This window comes from Sinocyclocheilus anshuiensis, unplaced genomic scaffold (genome assembly GCF_001515605.1).
Source record: "Sinocyclocheilus anshuiensis isolate Anshui unplaced genomic scaffold, SAMN03320099.WGS_v1.1 scaffold936, whole genome shotgun sequence".
Taxonomy (NCBI): domain Eukaryota; kingdom Metazoa; phylum Chordata; class Actinopteri; order Cypriniformes; family Cyprinidae; genus Sinocyclocheilus; species Sinocyclocheilus anshuiensis.
In genome coordinates this window covers 657,718-676,843 of record NW_015552621.1, presented here as the reverse complement: position 1 = coordinate 676,843, position 19,126 = coordinate 657,718, and the positions used below count along the sequence as shown (strand labels likewise).

At 36.5% G+C, this 19,126-nt stretch overlaps 2 protein-coding genes across 2 annotated transcripts; one reads left to right on the top strand and one right to left on the bottom strand.

Annotated features, from left to right (window-relative positions):
- Positions 1–865: 865 nt before the first annotated feature.
- LOC107666256 (kinesin-like protein KIF3B) lies at positions 866–7,123 on the bottom strand. Its single transcript, XM_016457477.1, has 8 exons — positions 5,416–7,123; positions 5,222–5,323; positions 5,023–5,145; positions 3,262–3,380; positions 3,029–3,145; positions 2,829–2,937; positions 1,305–1,462; positions 866–1,208 (listed from the first exon to the last, which is right to left on the bottom strand). Exons 1-8 carry the CDS (start codon positions 6,853–6,855, stop codon positions 1,100–1,102), a joined length of 2,277 nt encoding a protein of 758 aa, XP_016312963.1. The 5' UTR covers positions 6,856–7,123; the 3' UTR covers positions 866–1,099.
- Positions 7,124–10,395: 3,272 nt separating this feature from the next.
- LOC107666259 (zinc transporter 1-like) lies at positions 10,396–13,079 on the top strand. The gene is made up of 2 exons (XM_016457482.1): positions 10,396–10,963; positions 11,937–13,079. Exons 1-2 carry the CDS (start codon positions 10,396–10,398, stop codon positions 12,788–12,790), a joined length of 1,422 nt encoding a protein of 473 aa, XP_016312968.1. The 3' UTR covers positions 12,791–13,079.
- Positions 13,080–19,126: the final 6,047 nt, after the last annotated feature.

The window sequence follows — 19,126 nt, the reverse complement described above, 5'->3', positions numbered from 1 at the left end:
GGTGGCGTAAACACAATGGAATTAAGAAAAAAAATTGTGTTACTTTAGCTCCTTTTAATTCAAATGAACAGCAACAAAATAATTAATTAATAAAATAAAATAATAAATAAATAAATTGAGTGTAGGGGGCTCCAAGTCTCAAGTCTGCTTTAATGTAGTCATGAATTGCGTATGGAATGTGACATTGGTAATGTGACATTTTTCTTCATTAAGGGTATCCACAGGATTTTCAGTGAGCAAAATAAAGGGCAGGAGTTGATTTTACCAGTAGGAATATACTGTACATGCTTGCTAAAAACAGTTTATTAGTAGCTACCTAGTTATTACTACCCAATAGCCCAAGCAGCCTAAGTGGCATCATTTAATTTATTAAATTGATTAAATGTATTAATCTGGATTAAAGATAGCAAAGCTAAACTATTTTTGTGGCATAACATGCATCCACTATATAAACAATAAATAAGGACAGTTTTGATTTCATGTTGACCTCAAGTGTTCAAATAATATAGAAGTATATGTATGTGCATGAAATATTAATGCTTGCCCCTTGGCCTAATCTAAACTTGTGATCAACCTCCCAGAGCTCTGAAGCTAAACTGGCCTACAATGGAATTTAACAAAGAGTCATACGAGTCATATTGTATACTAGCATCCTTATTCAAACTTCCTTGTGCTTTTTCTTTTATTTCTTTTACAGCACCTTCATTGTGTTTGTGTTTCAGATGCTCTTTGTATGAAGTCAAGGTTTGACATTCAAATTGTATAGTTCAGGATTGTATTTCTACTTATTTCTACAAGCCTTCATGTGAATGAACCTCAGCTACATCTAATCTAAACTTGTTATGTGGTAAATATTGAGAGATTGTTTGTTTATGATCCATTTATTGTTTGCGTTGCTGTTCAAGAATGACATCACAAGCTTAAACAGAATACACTAGCTTTTTCAAGTATACAGGAGACAATTGTGCTTAAAATGACTTGGATGCTAAAAAAATCAAGATGATGAAAAAAACAAATGGCATTGTTTAAAGCTCATGAAAACAGTGCAAAGAATAATTAAGTGCTTTCTATGCTTGCAGGTGTAACACACTGTACTGGCTCATGGCTGGTAGGCTGCCGCACAAGCCCCTGTTGCTGAGGCTGGGCACTGGGGCCCAGAGGCCATAGAGGTGGCTGATGAAGAAGCAGATTGACTTGGCCCTTGGTACCTTGAGGAGGACGAAAAGAGCAAGGTGTATATGCGGACAATTCATTGCAGATTTCTGGGTAGCAGTTGAATAATGGATGATGTGCAGGATACTAACCACGATCTGGCTTTCATGACCCGGGATGCGGTCGTCCTCTTTCTATAAAGGCCAAAGTCATGTATCAAGTCTTGGGTCCTTATATCTGACCTCTGAAGGTCCAAGGGCACCATGGTGGGTGGAGAAATGTCCAGTTCCAGAAGCATAATGTTCTCAGCCTTGGACAACAAAAGATTTTATTAAGGTTTCAAAAGAATATACACTACAGTTTAAAAAAAATCATTTTATTCATCAAGGGCACATTAAATTGGTAAATTGTGACATTTATATTGTCAAATAAATGCTGTTCTTTTTTCAAAGAATCCTGAAAAAAGTATTGCCGTTACCACAAACATTAACTGTTTTTAATATAGTAATAAGAAATGTTTCTTGAGCACCAAATCAGCATATTAGAATGATTTCTGAAGGATCATGTGACACTGAAGACTGGAGTAATGATGCTGAAAATTTGCCATCACATGAATAAATTACATTGGAATATTTATTAAAGGGGTCATATGATGCGATTTCAATTTTTCCTTTCTCTTTGGAGTGTTACAAGCTCTTGGTGCATAAAGAAGATTTGTAAAGTTGCAAAGACTAAAGTCTCAAATCCAAAGAGATATTCTTTATAAAAGTTAAGAGTCAACCACGCCTACCTAAAACGGCTCGTTCTAACACGCCCCCACATGTCTACGTCACGATGTGGGAAGATTTGCATAATGCCGCCCAAATGTTCACGCAAAGAAAGAAGGCGTAACTTTTTGAGCAGTGTAGAGTAGCGTTTGTAGTTTGTAATTTCTCACAAAAGATCACAAATGCAGACATGGTTTTATGTTTACGCGGCGTGATGCAACGCAACGCGTAAAAAGACAGTATAAGTCATTATAATCCGTAATTATGTCCCCACTGGATGCAACAGATGCCTCGTTTATAATGGGTTTTCATGTTTTTGAATCATCGCTCCGGCCTGACAGGGCATCATCACAATATGGTAAGGGGCGTAACATTTCCGTCACACGCTTGAGGTATTCGGCCAATCACAACGCACTGGATAGCTGGCCAATCAGAGCACACCTCGCTTTTCAGACCGATGAGCTTTGTAAAAATCGACGCGTTTCAGAAAGGCGGGGCATAGAGGCGAAACAATAATGTACAGTATGTGGAAAATAATGTGTTTTTTTAACCTTAAACCGCATAAACACATTGCATTACACCAAATACACAAAATAATGTTCTTTTTAGCAACATCATATGACCCCTTTAAAATAGAAAAGGGTTCTTTTGAATTGTGATTGAAATTTGAATTTCACAGTATTACTGTTTTTACTGCAATTATGTTGTTCAAATAAATGCATCCTTGGCAAGAACCTTAAAATAAGTCTTACCAACCTCAGACTTGATAATGGTAAAATATTTTTTTGTTGCTGCTAAATTCACTGAAAATGTTATTATTATTTTTAAACAGCAATATTTTATATTTAATGTTTTATTCAATAATGATTACAATTTAAAAAAAATACTTTATCTTTATACAATACCAACCCTGTATCTAGAAGGAGACCCGGTTGCCACGGCAGCTTGAGCATACTGACTAACTGGTCTCTTGTATCCCACTACAGAAGTTGGCCTTCGTCGGACGAGAGGTGAGTTACTGGAAAATGAGAGAAAATACAATATCTTCAGATAAGAACATCATCCTCGTGGTCCTGTAATGTTTTGAACAAAGTTGTTCTTTTACATACTTTTCTGAAGGGAGAAAAGGTAAGACTTTCCACTGGTCTTCCTCGCTATCAAAGTGGAGACGATTTATGATCTTATTCTTTTCCTCTGGAGGAATGAAGTTCTCAATTATCAGGTTTCTGGTAAAAATACAAAGGGACAAGTGACAAAACCAAAACCATCATGGCATGTACAGGAGTTCTGTTTTTTTTATAGCTTATTTCAGAATAAAACTGCCAGGACAGGTGGAACATACTTGAATTTCATCTCTCTTGTCAGCTCATTCATTGTCTGCTCCAGTTCCTGCCTCATTGTGACATGTTCATTGATGATATCTCCAATCTCAGACCTCACCAGCTGCAGCTTACTGTAAAACTGAGATGAACGACCAATGCAGTGTTGACAGAGGTGAAAATAAGACTAAATTATAAGCATTAAACACAACTGCTGGGTTAGTTGTGCTTTCTTTATGAGCGTCAAATACCCATGTTACGAACATCATTTAAAGAAGTGAATAAAAACAGTACACTCCAATGAACGGTGGCCTTGAAAATACATTGATTGAAAATTGACTGAATGATTGATTTTGATTAATAAAATTAATTGAACTGATTGAAAAAACACAAGCTAAAAGGAAATATGTCATGCCTGATAAAGATCCATGATACCTACAGTAAACCATGATCATGAATAAATATGAACTGGGATAATGTAGAATGAGCCAGATATTTTCACAAAATAAACCAGGTAAACCTTGCTTATTGTGCCTATTGTATATTATATGATTTATGAAAGCTTACCAAATAAACACCTAGCCATAAAATATTGATTTAAGTCAAAATTATTCAATTATGTGGGAGAAAAGAGACTGCAGAGTAATATGTGACCCGGAACCACAAAACCAGTCATAAGGGTCAATTTCTCAGAATTGAGATTTATACATCATCTGAAAGCTGAATAAATAAGCTTTTGTTATGAAAGGACAATATTTGGCCGAGATACAACTATTTGAAAATCTGGAATCTGAGGATGCAAAAAAATCAAAATACTGAGAAAATCGCCTTTAAAGTTGTCCAAATGAAGTTCTTAGCAATTCATATTACTAATCAAAAATTAAGTTTTGATATATTTATGGTAGGAAATTTACTAAATATCTTCATGGAACATGATGTTTACTTAATATCCTAATGATTTTTGGCATAAAAGAAAAATCGATAATTTTGACCCATACAGTGTTTTTATAGCTATTGCTAAAAATATATCCCAGCGACTTAAGACTGGTTTTGTGATCCAGGGTCACATATAATAGACACTAGCACAGTGTTGGAAATGTCAAATATACAGTTTAGCTCTCAACCTTTTTGACTTAAGGCCCTCCTTTGTCTAAGACAATATTCAAAGAACCTCCTGGCCTCCTAAGGTGATTTGTAAATTTAAACTAATTTTAAATACTAAATTGAAATACTTTTAAGACTTACTGGGGCCTTGGAAGTTTTCTGAGACCCCATAATGGGTCCTGGCCTATAACTTCTCTGTTATAGAAAAGATATTTGACACAACGATTGACTAATCAGAATTGAGTATTCTTTATACGCAAGTCTATATAATGCGCTAGATTATAGACTTACATTTATTTCTGTTTCAGAAACAGTGAGTAGTGTGTGTGTGTGTGTGTGTGTGTGTGTGTGTGTTTGTGTACCTGATATTATGAGACCCAAATGTCCCCACAAGTATAATAATACCAGTACATTTTGACCTTGTGGGGACATGTGTTTTGGTCCCCATTGAGGAAACAAGCTTATACATCATACAGAATTAAGTGTTTGGAAAATCTAAAATAGCAGAAAGTTTCCTGTGAGGGGTAGGTTTAGAGGTAGGTAAGGAGATAGAAAATACAGTTTTGTACAGTATAAAAACTATTATGCGTATGGAATGTCCCCGCAAAAAATGGACACCAGTATGTTTGTGTGTGTGTGTGTGTGTGTGTGTGTGTGTGCACGTGTGTGATCTTACATACCTTCTTAAGTTTCTTGGTCTTAAATTCCACCTCTTGCTGTAGAGTGGTGAATGTCTCTTTCAGTTCAATCGTCTCTTCATCTTGTTCAAACATCAGCTGTTGCATCTCTCTTTCCATTCTATCCTAGAAGGATTTATCACACACACATATGAGATTCTGATTCTTAAATTGTTGTTATGTTGCTATGTTCTACAGTCACCTGCTCAGCAATCTCCTGCCTCTTCAGTTCCAGCATTCTCTGCTGTTCATTGGTGTGGTCAATGATGTTTTTCCCTCCAACCAGAAGCTTACTTTCCATGGCCTACAAAAAGCATGGCACAAAGTATAAGATGTGATTTATGAATGATATAGTGAATAATCTGCATGAAGAAAAAAACTGTGGAAAGAACCAACCTTGAATTTTTCGATCATAATTTCCATAGCTTGTTGCTCCTTCAGCAACTCTTCCACAGTCTTTGCTTTCTCGTCTACGGTGCCAAGTTTCCTGCTAATATCAGGCTTGTAATTGGCAGAGGTCTTGGCCATCTGCTGCTTCCACCAATAGTCCTCCACACTCTCCTCCTGAACGGTCTCAACGACCCCCACCTCTCCATCTCTCGGAGTTTCCACCTCACCGCTACTCATACTCCTCTTCATCCTCATACTGTTTCTCCTCCGTCTCCTCCTTTCTTTTGCCAGCATCCCTCGTTCCTCGAGCTGTGCCTTCAGGCGGGCTATTTCCTCTTGGAACTCACGAAGCAGGGCGTCTTTGGGGTCCTCGTTGATCTTTGGCTTGTTCCTGATGTTCTTCGCTCTGTTGGCGTACCTCAGTGTGGTGAGCGTCTCATCGTAGTGGCACGCAGCTGGTCCAACGGTGGCCACCATAACAGTTTTAGAGTTGCCTCCAAGGGAGTCCTGTAACAGCCGGGTGAGTTTGGAATCTCGATAGGGAACATGGGTACTCTTCCCATCTACCAAAGCCGAGATAACATTTCCAAGAGCGGAAAGAGACAAGTTTATCTTTGCAGCCTCTTTAAACCTCTGTCCCTCGACGCCTGTTTTGCTTTGCCGCTCACTGCCGGCCAGATCCACCATATTTAACTTTCCAACACGAATGTGGTCTTCGCCATCAATGCCCATTTCGCTGCATTCAATAGTTACGACAAAAATCGCATGAGATCTTGAACTACGCTCATTCATTTTGGTGAATCCGACAGATCTTGATTGGTTCCCCAAGTTCATTACATGCTCAATCTCCTTTATGTTCTTGGTCACCACAGATGAGAGACCTTTGACATAGACACCCAACTCGGGATTTTCCTTGAGCTCCAGTTTTTTATTGCTGTCCTTGCAGAGGAGGTCTCGTATCTCTTCTTGATATATTTCAATGTAAGACACTCTCACGAGATACTGTTGGTTCTGAGACCTGGATATGCGAGTGAAAATGTGCTGAAGTGAATTTGGGATGACTCCCCGCCTCTCGGGGTCTGTGGGCACACCTTCCATTGTATATGTTTTGCCAGTGCCAGTTTGCCCATAAGCAAATATAGTTCCGTTGAACCCGAGCAAAACAGAGTCAATAAGAGGTTTGCATGCATAGTCATACAGCTCGTTTTGTTTCGAACCGACGTCATAGACCGCATCAAACGTGAATGATTTTAAGAGTCTTCCGGATGATTTGGGATTGCGCACGCTCACCTGTCCCAGTCTGACATCTACTTCAACAATTCTTTCTTGATTCGTTGCCTCTTCCTTCTTGTTTAAAGGGCGGCAACGCACCACCACCTTCACCGCCTCTGATTTCTTGCCAATCGACATGGATCGCGGTCGCAATAGGCTATTTCTCTTCATCATTTTTATGAAAAAGCCTTTACGTATTTGATATTCTGCTATGTTATATATGAATGCGAGGAATGAATAAATGAAATGCGCACATTCACATGCAGCCTACACATACGCATTTGAATGCGGCAAATGTATGTCCATCCTATGAAAACAGGAGAGCAGAACATCTTGGTCCAACGCCATCATAGCACTCCGCTCCATGCACCGAGCCTCTCGCATCTTCTGCTCCGGCGGCACACGCCCTGCTCCTCACAGACAATAGCCAGAGCGGCTGCTGATAGGTAGACTCGCATGTTTTCTCTCTGCGTGAGGTGCTGACGCATTCGGTGTGTAGGTTATAACGATTCAATGATGAGATTACTGGTGACTAAGTTATTAAAAGCAATACAGCACAAACATGGTATATGGCTGAAACAGTTCATTATGGTCAAAAATTAGGTTATGTGACTAGCCTTTGTGTTTGTTTAGGGTTTGAGAGAAGTCAAAATCATTTAATAGCTCAAAAACCTAATTTATAAAGATTAATACACTTATATATGCAGGGGGAAACGTTAGCAAAAATATAACGATGATGATGCTATAATACTAAAAAAATACAATGAAATAAAAATAATAATATTAATAAGTAAAACATAAAAAAATAAAAGAATAGTAATTGTTCCTCACAGACACACACATACTAGGCTATGTATGTGTTTGTGTATATATATATATATATATATATACACACACACAGTATATATTGTATATTCACACGCACACGATGATGATACCAGCATTATGATAGCATTTTTGTAGCTAAATAATTTTGTTTAATGTTATTCTATATTATTTGATAGTATATGGTAAAGGCTACACTCTAAAAATGCCGGGCTGTTTCAACCCAACTTTGGGTCAAATATGGACTAACCCAAAAATGGTTTAATTATAATTATGATGATAATGATAGACTTTTATCCTAATATGTTGCTTCATTTTATTTTCAATAAATAAATGGCTTCTTAGGCTATCTGAAAAAATGTTTTTGTTATTGTTTTTTTTCACCAATTTTATTTACATCAACAGTATGCTTTGATTAAAATGGTTTAACTATCATTATGGCGCTTCTTTTTTCATCTAGTTTTCATTATCATTGACAAAGACAACAAAGACGTATCACAAAAATAATTGAAATACAACTGGATTATTTAAAAAAAATGAAATAATAATAAATTCTGTTGAGAATTCAAAAAAATATAAAAATGTTAACAATGCATTAACAATGTTTTTAGAATAAGAAAAATTGGAGGTAGCAAATAATCCAACATAATACACTCTAAAAAAAATGCTGGGTTGTTTCAATCCAACCTTGAGTCAAATATAGACTAACTCAACTTTTGGGTTAAAAATGTAATGTAAAAATTTAACCCAACAACTGGGTTAGTCCATATTTGACCCAAAGTTGGGTTGAAACAACCCAGCATTTTTTAGAGTGTATTTATAGATAGATGGGCAGACAGACAGACAGTCCCCATCTGTATATGTACTAATTAAAATGTTATAGCCTAATAATGTTATAATGTTTATACCCTAATGTTAATAACCATATATTTTGACCTATTAAATTCTCACATGACTTGAATATAAAACAGCTCCCAGCCAACACACCTATGTGGGGCCCATAGGGGTTGCAACTGGGCTGATATCTGGGGCCCACCCAACTGGGACCCAGCTAATTTTGTCCTCAGTTTCCATGGTGGCCCCACATGGGTTAGCACAGATGGGCTGATGATGGGCCCTTGATGGGCTCCATATAGGGCCCATATGGGTTAACCAGGTAGCTCCCATTTGGTGCCTACATGAGCCTGCCTACATGGGTTAGAGATGGGACCCAACTAGGTCTTATGTAGGTCTCTTATGGGCCACAACAGGTATACATATGGGCTAATATATTTGTCTGTTTGGGTTACCTTATTTTACGTTAAACCCCTAAACCCAAACATTACATTAAATCCACTAAAATTGTAAAGGTATTCAATAAACAGAAACCAGTACTTCAAGCTTCTAAGCAAAGTTTATTTGGAAAAATTTAAACATTTTTTTTTGCTAAATGTCAGTGGAAAATTGTGTACAAATGCAGGAGTGTCGGAATTTTTAGATGTTGATTAAGTAATCCAAGTGTCAAAACAACAACAAAAATAATTTTAAAGACACATATGTGCACTATATATATCCATGTAATCACCCTATATGGGATTAATTATGTTTGCACTTGTATATTTGATAAAACAAATAGGGTCCCATGTGTAGCCCATTTTGAGCCCATGCACAAATTTCCCATTAATTACCCAACTAGGAACCACATGGGGAGCCCACCTGGGTTCACCCATGTGGGTCCTAGCTGGGTCACCCAAGTGGGCCCCAGATAAGATGCCCATTTTATGCCCATGCCCACTCTGTACCCCTGTAGCCCATGTGAAACCCATTTGGGCCCCACATTAACGTGTTTGCTGGTGGAATATTAACATATACATATCATTTAATTACACATACAGATGGGAGCTGTAAAATATACAGTCACAAAAATGCAATATGATAATGCTTGTATCATCATTAGTATCTATCTATCTATCTATCTATCTGTATTTGGGTCTCCCAGCAATTTAGGTCCAAAAATAAAGTATAGTCATTTCGAACAGAACATGATTAATATTACTGGACTATACTGAATTTTCAGGCTTGGTTATAATACTAATGTGACTCAAAATTACAATCATTAAGTTTATGGGTATAGGCTAATGATAACCTTTCTTTATTACCAGTAACTAATCTGTGCACACCTTGGAGTAGTTTCCATCTATTTGCACTGATTGTTACACTCTAAAAAATGCTGGGTTAAATACAACCCAGTGCTGGGTAAAATAGGGACAAACCCAGCAATTGGGCTGTTTTGACTTAGCGGTTGGGTTAAATGTTTAACCCAACCTTCTGGTTAGTAACCCAACCGCTGGGTCAAAACAACCCAATTGCTGGGTTTGTCCCTATTTTACCCAGCACTGGGTTGTATTTAACCCAGCATTTTTTAGAGTATATGATTTACTACATTGTTTGAACGGCTTCAGAATGTGTTCTCACTGACCATGTGACTCCAGCATTCAGTGGTATTCGGCCAGTGGGGACGCGTGGGACTGCGTGTTCCCGCACAGACCGTGTGGAGAAGTTTGCCGGTCCGGGTGCAAAGTCTCAAGTTTCGTTTACTGTACAGTGTAACTCGTCCTGGAGATTCGTGAGCGTCTTTTATTCCATCATCAATCTATGGCGGCCGGTGTTTCTGTCTAGAAGTATGAATGAATGTTTCGCTGCGCTGAATTTTCTAGCGCGTCGCGCAACTGTCAAGTCGTGAGCTGCCAATAGCAACAGCGTTTACGCGTTTATTTTCAACATTCATATCTTGTTTGTCAAATGTTAATGCCATAGACATCTAAAACCGTTTTTGTCACGGAATGTAAACTATTCAATAATACTAAAATAAACTAATTATCTTTTTTTGTTTTGCCGTTGAAGACAAAAATGGGGTTGGGACAGAATCGGGTGCGTTTGCTGTGTATGCTGTCTTTAACGCTTGTGTTTTTCATTGTTGAAGTTGTAGTAAGCAGGATAACTGCGTCGCTCGCAATGTTGTCAGACTCTTTTCACATGCTCTCGGATGTAATAGCTTTGGTAGTGGCTTTAATCGCGGTGAGTTTTGCGGAGACAACTCGAGCCACAAGTAAAAACACATATGGATGGATCCGCGCAGAAGTGATGGGAGCTTTAGTTAACGCCGTGTTTTTGACGGCCCTCTGCTTCACTATTCTGTTAGAAGCCATTGAGCGCTGCACGCTGCCTCACGAGATCGAGAATCCACGCGTGGTCATTTGGGTTGGCGTTGCTGGTCTCCTGGTGAATGTACTCGGTCTTTTCCTGTTCCACGGACACGCGGGGTTTGGTGGGCACGGACACTCTCATGGTGGTCACTCTCATCTTCACCAGACAAATCGTAGAGAGTTTGAAAAACTAAAGGCACATGAAGAAGCATACAATCTCATGATAAACAGCAACAGTTCTCAAGGATACCAAACTTCTGAGCTGAAATCAGGTATGGAAATTAAATTCAAATGTGTATTTGTAACTAATATTAATTTACATTTACATTTAGTCATTTAGCAGACGCCTTTATCCAAATATTTGCTTTTATATATTAATATTTTTTATATTTTAATATTTTTGCTTATATATATATATATATATATATATATATATATAATTTATCATCTAATGCATACATAATGTAAATTCAGGATTCTCACAGTCTTGGAACAACTGGAAATATTGTAAAATTGTTATTTTTACACCTAGAAAAAAACAAAACATGGAAATTCTTACAATTACATTAAAAAAAGTCCTGTTCCCACAGTCCTGGAAAACCTTGAAATATCAGGGAATGTCAAAAATCTTAAAAATAAATAAATAAATAAATAGAATCCTTAAAAGGTAAAGGAAATGTCTATAGTCAACATATTTTTTTCTAGCTATTTTGTGGCTAGAAATTGGTATCCAGTTTTCACACGACTGGAAAAGTAATGGGAAAAACATGGAATTTCAGAAAGTGTTGGAACCCTGTCTAAAAAGTCATGGGATATCAGTTGAAAGTGTGATTTCCAGGCCTGGAACAGTCATCAAAATTAATAAAATCTTAAAAAGGTCATGGAAATGTTTATAGTCAACACCATATTTTTTTTTTTAGTTATTTTGTAGTTAGTATTTCATCAGCTAGAAATTGGTATCCAGTCCTCACACAGCCAGAAAAGGAATGTGAAAACCATGGAAATTCAAATTCAAGTGTGGAACGGTGTCTTAAAAGTCAATGCAATTTTCTATGGTAAATATCTTCTAGTTATTTTTCTACTTACTGCCTCGTTTAGTCCAAAAATATTAGTATTAGTAACAAAAAGTGTGAAAACCCTATAGCTTGGCTTAATTTGTATGCACATAACAATGAAAAACATGTATAATTGAAAACAATGTTTTCTTTATCTTTGTTTTTTTGCTCATTTTGTGGACTTGTTCAGATAGCCTAAACATCAAAATCACTGCTAAGGGCTCATCGGAGGACTTGGATCACAGTTCTGGCTCGACCTCCCAGATGAACATGCGTGGGGTGTTCCTGCACGTGCTCGGTGACGCGTTAGGGTCCGTCATTGTGGTAGTCAACGCCTTGATCTTCACTTTTGTGTGGACGCCATGCCACAGCGACACAGTCTGCTTCAACCCCTGCCGTAGCAGCCACTTGACTGAACACCAACATGTTAATACCACAGTCCTGAGCATATCCAAAACACTTGACAGGATGCCCAGAATGGTCTCTGTGGCCGGACCATGCTGGGTGCTTTACCTGGACCCAACCTTATGTCTAATAATGGTGTGTATTTTGCTCTACACAACTTTCCCTCTCCTAAAGGAGTCAGCTCTGATTCTCCTACAAACAGTACCCAAACAGATCGATATGCACAAGCTGAATGGGAAGCTAAGGAGCTTGGATGGAGTTATGGCTGTTCATGACCTGCATATCTGGCAGCTGGCTGGGTCTCGCATTATTGCAACCACTCACATCAAATGCACGGATCCAGCTTCTTACATGGACTTAGCCAAACGCATTAAAGACGTCTTCCATGATGAAGGCATCCATGCTACTACTGTTCAGCCAGAATTTTCTCCCATTTCTGAAGGATCTGGTGACTCCCAGTGCGAGCTTTCCTGTCGAAGTCAATGCAAACCCAAGCTATGTTGTAATCCGACTAAAAGGGCTAAGCCAGAGTCGGAGTTAACCAAGAGTAAAGAAAAGCCCTGCAGGCACACTGTAGGATGGGCTGATTGTAAAGAAGTGGAGGATACTGTACATACGGAGATGGAATCAACGGTTTAGATCAAGAAGGACATTATATTGCATGAGTTGCACACATCCACTTGCTCATAGCTGATTGTTGCAGGAAATGTGTCATATTTGGGGAATTGTCTGGACTATTTCAAATCTGCTTATTGCAGATGTATGTCTCAGAGAGATAGGTTTGTTAAACCCAACCGCATTAGATTTCATGCTGTGTTCTTTAAACCTGATATATAAAAACTCAATGCAACTTTATCCACATTATGTATGTTGGTTCTTATTGATTGCTAGATAGATAGATATTTAAGGTCACTTTACATATTTACAAATGAAGACATATCAATGCATATTAATAGATGTTTATTTTTCAGAATATGCAAATTCATGCTGTATTAGTGTGTTTTTTTAAACAAAACTATCATACACTTTTGCCAACCATTGCAGGCATACATGTTCAACAGTGAGAAAAATTTTGGCATTGTAAACTTTTTTTTTTTAAATAAAACATGGATTATTTTAAATATATACAATAATTATATTTTCAAACCAGCATTTCTCTTTTTTCTGCTTTACATACTGTGTTATCGTTTGATTCTCATTTGAAAGGAATAGTTCACCCTCAGGCCATCCAAGATGTAGATGAGTTCATTCATTGGAACTGATTTGGAGAATTTTAGCATTACATCACTTGCTCACTAATGGATTCTCTGCAGTGAATGGGTGCCATCACAATGACAGTTAAAACACCTGCTAAATTACCCATAACACTGCTTTTTCTCCAGTGAAAAACTAATCTCGTCTAAATCTGAGCGAACCGTTCTAAACAGTCTAAACCGTACTAAACAAATATGTCAGGAGATTTTGATGTGAGAGGACAACAGGAGATGGATGTTTTCACGGGAGGAAGTGTTATGGATTATGAACTGGTATTTTGGTCAAAGGTTTTTAATTTAAAATGCCTTGATGGATTTCTTTCTTACAAACATACAGCTTTTCATGTCACAGGATGTTAATTGATGGACTTGAGTCGTGTGGATTACCTGTGAATTATTGTGATGTTTTCATTAGCTGTTTGGACTCTCATTCTGACGGCACCCATTCACTGTAATGCAATGCTACATTCTCCAAATCTGTTCTGATAATAAAACAAACTCAAATACATCTTGGATGGCTTGAGGGTGGGTAATTTTTCAGCAAATTTTCATTTTTGGGCAAAGTATTCCTTTAAGATACTAGAGATTATTATTAAAATACACATGATTATTATAGGACACATCTTTTTGTCATGCTGCAAAAGGAACCTAATATTCTATTATTTGGTTTATGAGTCATGCATGTTACTGTCCCTGATTTAAACATGAGATGCAGCAGTCAGTGGCATCTTCTCACACAAAACGACAGCTTGCTCCTTGCACAGCTGTACAAACAGATAATGTCTTAAATGGACCTTGGAACCAGCTACACTTGCATAAAAGCGCACAAACACTGAGATAAGTCTTTAGTGACTAGGTTGAATTCTTTAAATAGATTTCTACTCTTGCATGGCCATGCGGAGGTTCAGGGGATGTTTGTTATGAAACAACAGTATTGGGATAAGGGTGGGGAGCACTTAATGAAGGCAGTGTGATGCAATCAGTAAAGCAGTGTATGGGGCCCTGTTTCAGAACAATGGAGAATGGTTCTTATTCAGTCATTGCATAGTCTTCAAATCAATTCTCTAGGATAAGAGACCTGATGTGTGTCTACTATTGTAACAAATATTTGACCGTTATTGACAGTTATGCAGCAATCACTGTCTTGTGCTGTTTGTATTGCTGTAAATCTGTAAGGAGTTTTGTTTTTTTGCTTTTTAAGCAGGTTAAATGTGGAAAAGTTCACTTGAACCTACTGACCGTTGAACTGAGAGTATATGATGAAGGGGCTGGGGATAGCCGAGTGTATCATGTGAGAACGGTCCCGAGTTCAGATGGAGCTTGTTGTGAAAGTACAAGCCTCACAATGAGACCACAGTAACATGCAAGAACAAAATATAAAGATGACAACCTTTTGCTTGATTAGTACAATAATGCTTCATTATTGATATTACTTTCCAGTTTACACATGACATACCAGCTACATAATTTATTCATACTTTTTGGTCATTTGATTACTTACTAGAGGATCATTCTCAGCAAGGGCAATAACCATAATAATACAGTATAGTTTTAAAAATCTTTAAAAAAAGAATAGTTGAATCCACACCACAACTAACCCAGAAGGATAAAGACAGCCAATCAGAATCCATCCTGCTTAGCTTGAGGAGGATGACACAACTGCAGTGTGTGCTTAATAAACAGAATGTTGGTGTGTGTTAGTGTGAACATTAATATACAGTGCACTGCATAAATGAGTACACCCCCTCTGAAACTTAACAAATTCAGCAATTACTCTTTGCTTAGAAGACATGTTATGGTTTTTTAGAGATATAATATTCCAGCAAGTCTGCTTGATCAGTTACCAAAGAAGAATGTTAAAATTATTCAAGAAAATACCATTTTCTTATCAAAGTTATAAAATGTTGTGTTACAAAAATGAGTACACCCTCCTGAAAGTTATTAAATAAAACAAAGTCTGGTGTAAGGTTAAGGCAAGCATTGATCAACAGGTAAGTATGTTGAACCAAAACTGTTAAAGGTAAGTAATTTCTTGATAATTAAGTGTTATATGGCCCACTGAATCATACTCAAGACTTAATGCTGACAACAATGAAACCACTTGGTCTGTAGAGACGAGCTGAGCAACACTCCCCATTAAAGACCAGGGCATTTAAGGAGGTCGACTTCCAGGAGTTAAACAGCACAGATGTGAAAATTTGTCATGAACGTGTACACTCAGAAGTGTCAGAGCAGTGTACTTAGAGTTATGGAGGACATATTAAGTTCTAGAATATTACACTTGGTTGAATTAAATCTAGGTTGTACTCAATTCTGCAATCCTTCATTTAAACAAAAATTGGCTAAGTTTCTTATTTTACAGATATTAGTGGCATGTATTTCTCTGTTTTTATTAAGAACATGTTTAATAAATTTCAATTTTGCCATCTTTCTATGAATTATATTAGTGATCATTAAGAAAATAAATCTTTTATATTTAATCAGATGCTGTGCACTGTAGTTATCGTTATAGTTATCTTTATAGTGATTATCCTTGGTGTGAGTGGGGCTTAACTGGCAATGAAATTGCTATGTTGCAAAAGTACAAATTACAATCAAGTTAGCAACTCACAACAACATCCTAATGTTCCCAAGTACGTTCTATTCCTATATTAAATTAGTAATATTTTGGTCATTTTGAGTTATTGGCAACATAACTGCAATGTTCTAATCCCAAGCTTGCAATCATGATCATCAAAGAGATCTTATGCTAAAATAAATAAAATGGGTTTGATCTCACCTAAAACTGATTATATCGCTTCAGAAGGCGTTTATTTTAAATCACGGGAATCATATGGATTACTTTTATGGTGCTTTTACATGAAACTACAAATTCTGGTGACTTCTTGCATTGTATGGACCTACAGAGTCAAAATATTTACTAAAAATCTTTGTTTGTGTCAAAGAAAGTCATAGGCCGCACATATAAAACGGCTTCGAGGGGAAGAAAATGATGAGTTTTCATTTGGGGTGAACTATCCCTTTAAGAAACATTAGTTACAACTAGTTACAACATAAGAAATATAGCAAAGTGACAATAAAGACAAGCGGGGGAAATAAATACAGACTATACAAACAATAGATGGAGTAAATAACAAAGTTAGTGCAATTATTAATGGCCTACCATACCATAAACCAGTGATCCGCAAATCTAGCTCGCGAGAGCCACTTTCCTGCAGAGTTTAGCTCTAACCCTAATCAAACACACCTGAGTTTGCTAATCAATGTCTTCAGGATCATTAGAAAATCACAGGTAGGTTTGTTTGATTATAGGGTTGGAGCTAAACTTTTAAGATTTGAGGATCACTGCCATCTGTGTCTTACAGAAATCATTTTATTGCGTGTTTGCCATCTTGTGGATAAACATTACATTGCAGGCTTTCAAGCAATTTGTATCAGGATTATTTATTATAGTTGACTAAAGCTAACTAAATCCATAAAAAAACATTTACTTATAAATAAATAAACGTTAACTAAAATAAAATACACAACAAGTACAACAAAAATTAAACTTTAAAAAAAAAATGTTCAGCTAGTGGCCAAGTCAAGATTTTTTATTTTCATTTAGTTTAACTTTATATACTTAAATAAGTAAAACTAAAACTGAAATAAAAAATAATAAAAATGAGACAAAAAGACATAACAATAACTTATAAAAATGACAAAACACACAAGAAAATTACTAAAACTGTAACTAAAATTATACATGAAAACATAAAAATATTTAAAAATATAACAGAAAATGAAAATATAACAGAAAAAATCTAATAAAAACTAATATCTTAATGATACTAAAAAAATTACATATGCATTAAATGATCATAAACCACATGCACAATAGTCATATCATATGTCGATATATAAACTGGGCACCAAAATGCCTCTGTTCCCTCTGATTTTTCCAATTTGATGCAAAGTTATATTTTCAGCATAACAATTGAGTAAAACGTTTGAGTAAAAAGTTCAAAATGTGAAAGTATGTCCCTGTTTTGCTTTAATGAGCTAAATTAAATATAGCTATAGATATATAGGCTAATTTATATAAATTATATCACTCTATTTGCCTAACCTCTTGTTCTTATAGAAATATATAATTTAAGTAGCCTAATTATTATAAATACTATTCATTTTTTTTTTTAAATCTTCTGTTTATTTCTAATGATAGTCATATCATATGTCGATATATAAACTGGGCACCAAAATGCCTCTGTTCCCTCTGATTTTTCCAATTTGATGCAAAGTTATATTTTCAGCATAACAATTGAGTAAAACGTTTGAGTAAAAAGTTCAAAATGTGAAAGTATGTCCCTGTTTTGCTTTAATGAGCTAAATTAAATATAGCTATAGATATATAGGCTAATTTATATAAATTATATCACTCTATTTGCCTAACCTCTTGTTCTTATAGAAATATATAATTTAAGTAGCCTAATTATTATAAATACTATTCATTTTTTTTTTTAATCTTCTGTTTATTTCTAGGTTTAATTGAAAAACAACACAACATACAGAGGTCCAAAAGTCTGAGAGCATAATTCTTAAAATTCAGAATTATATTTTCATTTAAACCTACAATTATTAGACCTGTTTTTTTTTTTAAAAGGTTTCAGGATTTTCAAAACATGTATTTTATATATCAATTATATGACATATCAATGATATATATTTACATTTGGTGGATTGGTCTCTGGCAGTATAGTGCAAACCATGTTTCCTCCTCCTCCTCCTCCTCCTCCTCCAGTCTTCCGCCTGCTGACTGTCTGTCATTACACACATTGACCTCCAAACATGGCCGGCGTACGAGCCCTCGGTTCCCTGTCCAGACTCACAACCAGAAGATATACCCTGTTTCCAGGTACTTCACACATCCACAATCTTTCCTTAATTAAAGTCCTCTACATCCTTATTGTATTTCGCTTTGACACTTGCGTAATTAAACACTTCGGAGAGTCACCTCAGTCAAACTCCACTGTAGTAGCTTAGCTCAACTGCTAATTAACTCAAGGTCTAGATGAATGTTTGTGACTGTATAAGTTTCATGTTCGTGTTTAACGTACATTGCAATAACGTTACGGTGTATGCAACGAAACGATAGCGTTTATAAACGCTGTTTTATTGACAGTAAATTAGAGTTAGCGCACTGGCATGCTGTTCCCATTCAGATTGCTAATACTGCCCATTATCTGTTAATACATGACAAAATTAATAAACATAAATGTATAAATATGTATAAACGTGTTTAATATTCGCTAACTGCAGAATTGTTCCCTCTGCCATTGAAAACTAGTTTAATCGGGGTTGGTTGGATGATATTTGCTACTTGGTTTCTAATAAATATTAGTCATAATTTAACAATAATTCTTATAAGGCAGATTTGTTTACAGAGAGACTCTTTGTATTTAGTTCATAATGTTTCCAGCATCATTTGGAGGTGTATGACATGATCATTGTGGTTGTAGTGTAGGTTAAGGGGAAACTAGGTTAAAGTTCATCTGTGACTGTGCTGCTGGAGTAATGTCCTCTACAGGCCGGTGTTGTGCCGAATTCTGCACCCCTGCCAGATTATGCACCCCCTCGTTGAAATCGCTACCTGATTGCCTAATCCCAACCCCACCCCTAATCCTAACCCCTCCCCCACACCTAACCCTAAACCTACCAATACTAGGGGGTGCATAATCTGGCA

Excerpts from the sequence above, each read along its gene's own strand:
- LOC107666259 (XM_016457482.1), top strand. The coding sequence starts at position 10,396 with ATGGGGTTGGGACAGAATCGGGTGCGTTTGCTGTGTATGCTGTCTTTA. Across the intron at positions 10,964-11,936 it reads AACTTCTGAGCTGAAATCAG|ATAGCCTAAACATCAAAATC; the intron begins GTATGGAAATTA and ends GGACTTGTTCAG.
- LOC107666256 (XM_016457477.1), bottom strand. The coding sequence starts at position 6,855 with ATGATGAAGAGAAATAGCCTATTGCGACCGCGATCCATGTCGATTGGC. Across the intron at positions 1,463-2,828 it reads GGTCTCCTTCTAGATACAGG|GCTGAGAACATTATGCTTCT; the intron begins GTTGGTATTGTA and ends TTGTTGTCCAAG. Across the intron at positions 1,209-1,304 it reads GTCATGAAAGCCAGATCGTG|GTACCAAGGGCCAAGTCAAT; the intron begins GTTAGTATCCTG and ends GTCCTCCTCAAG.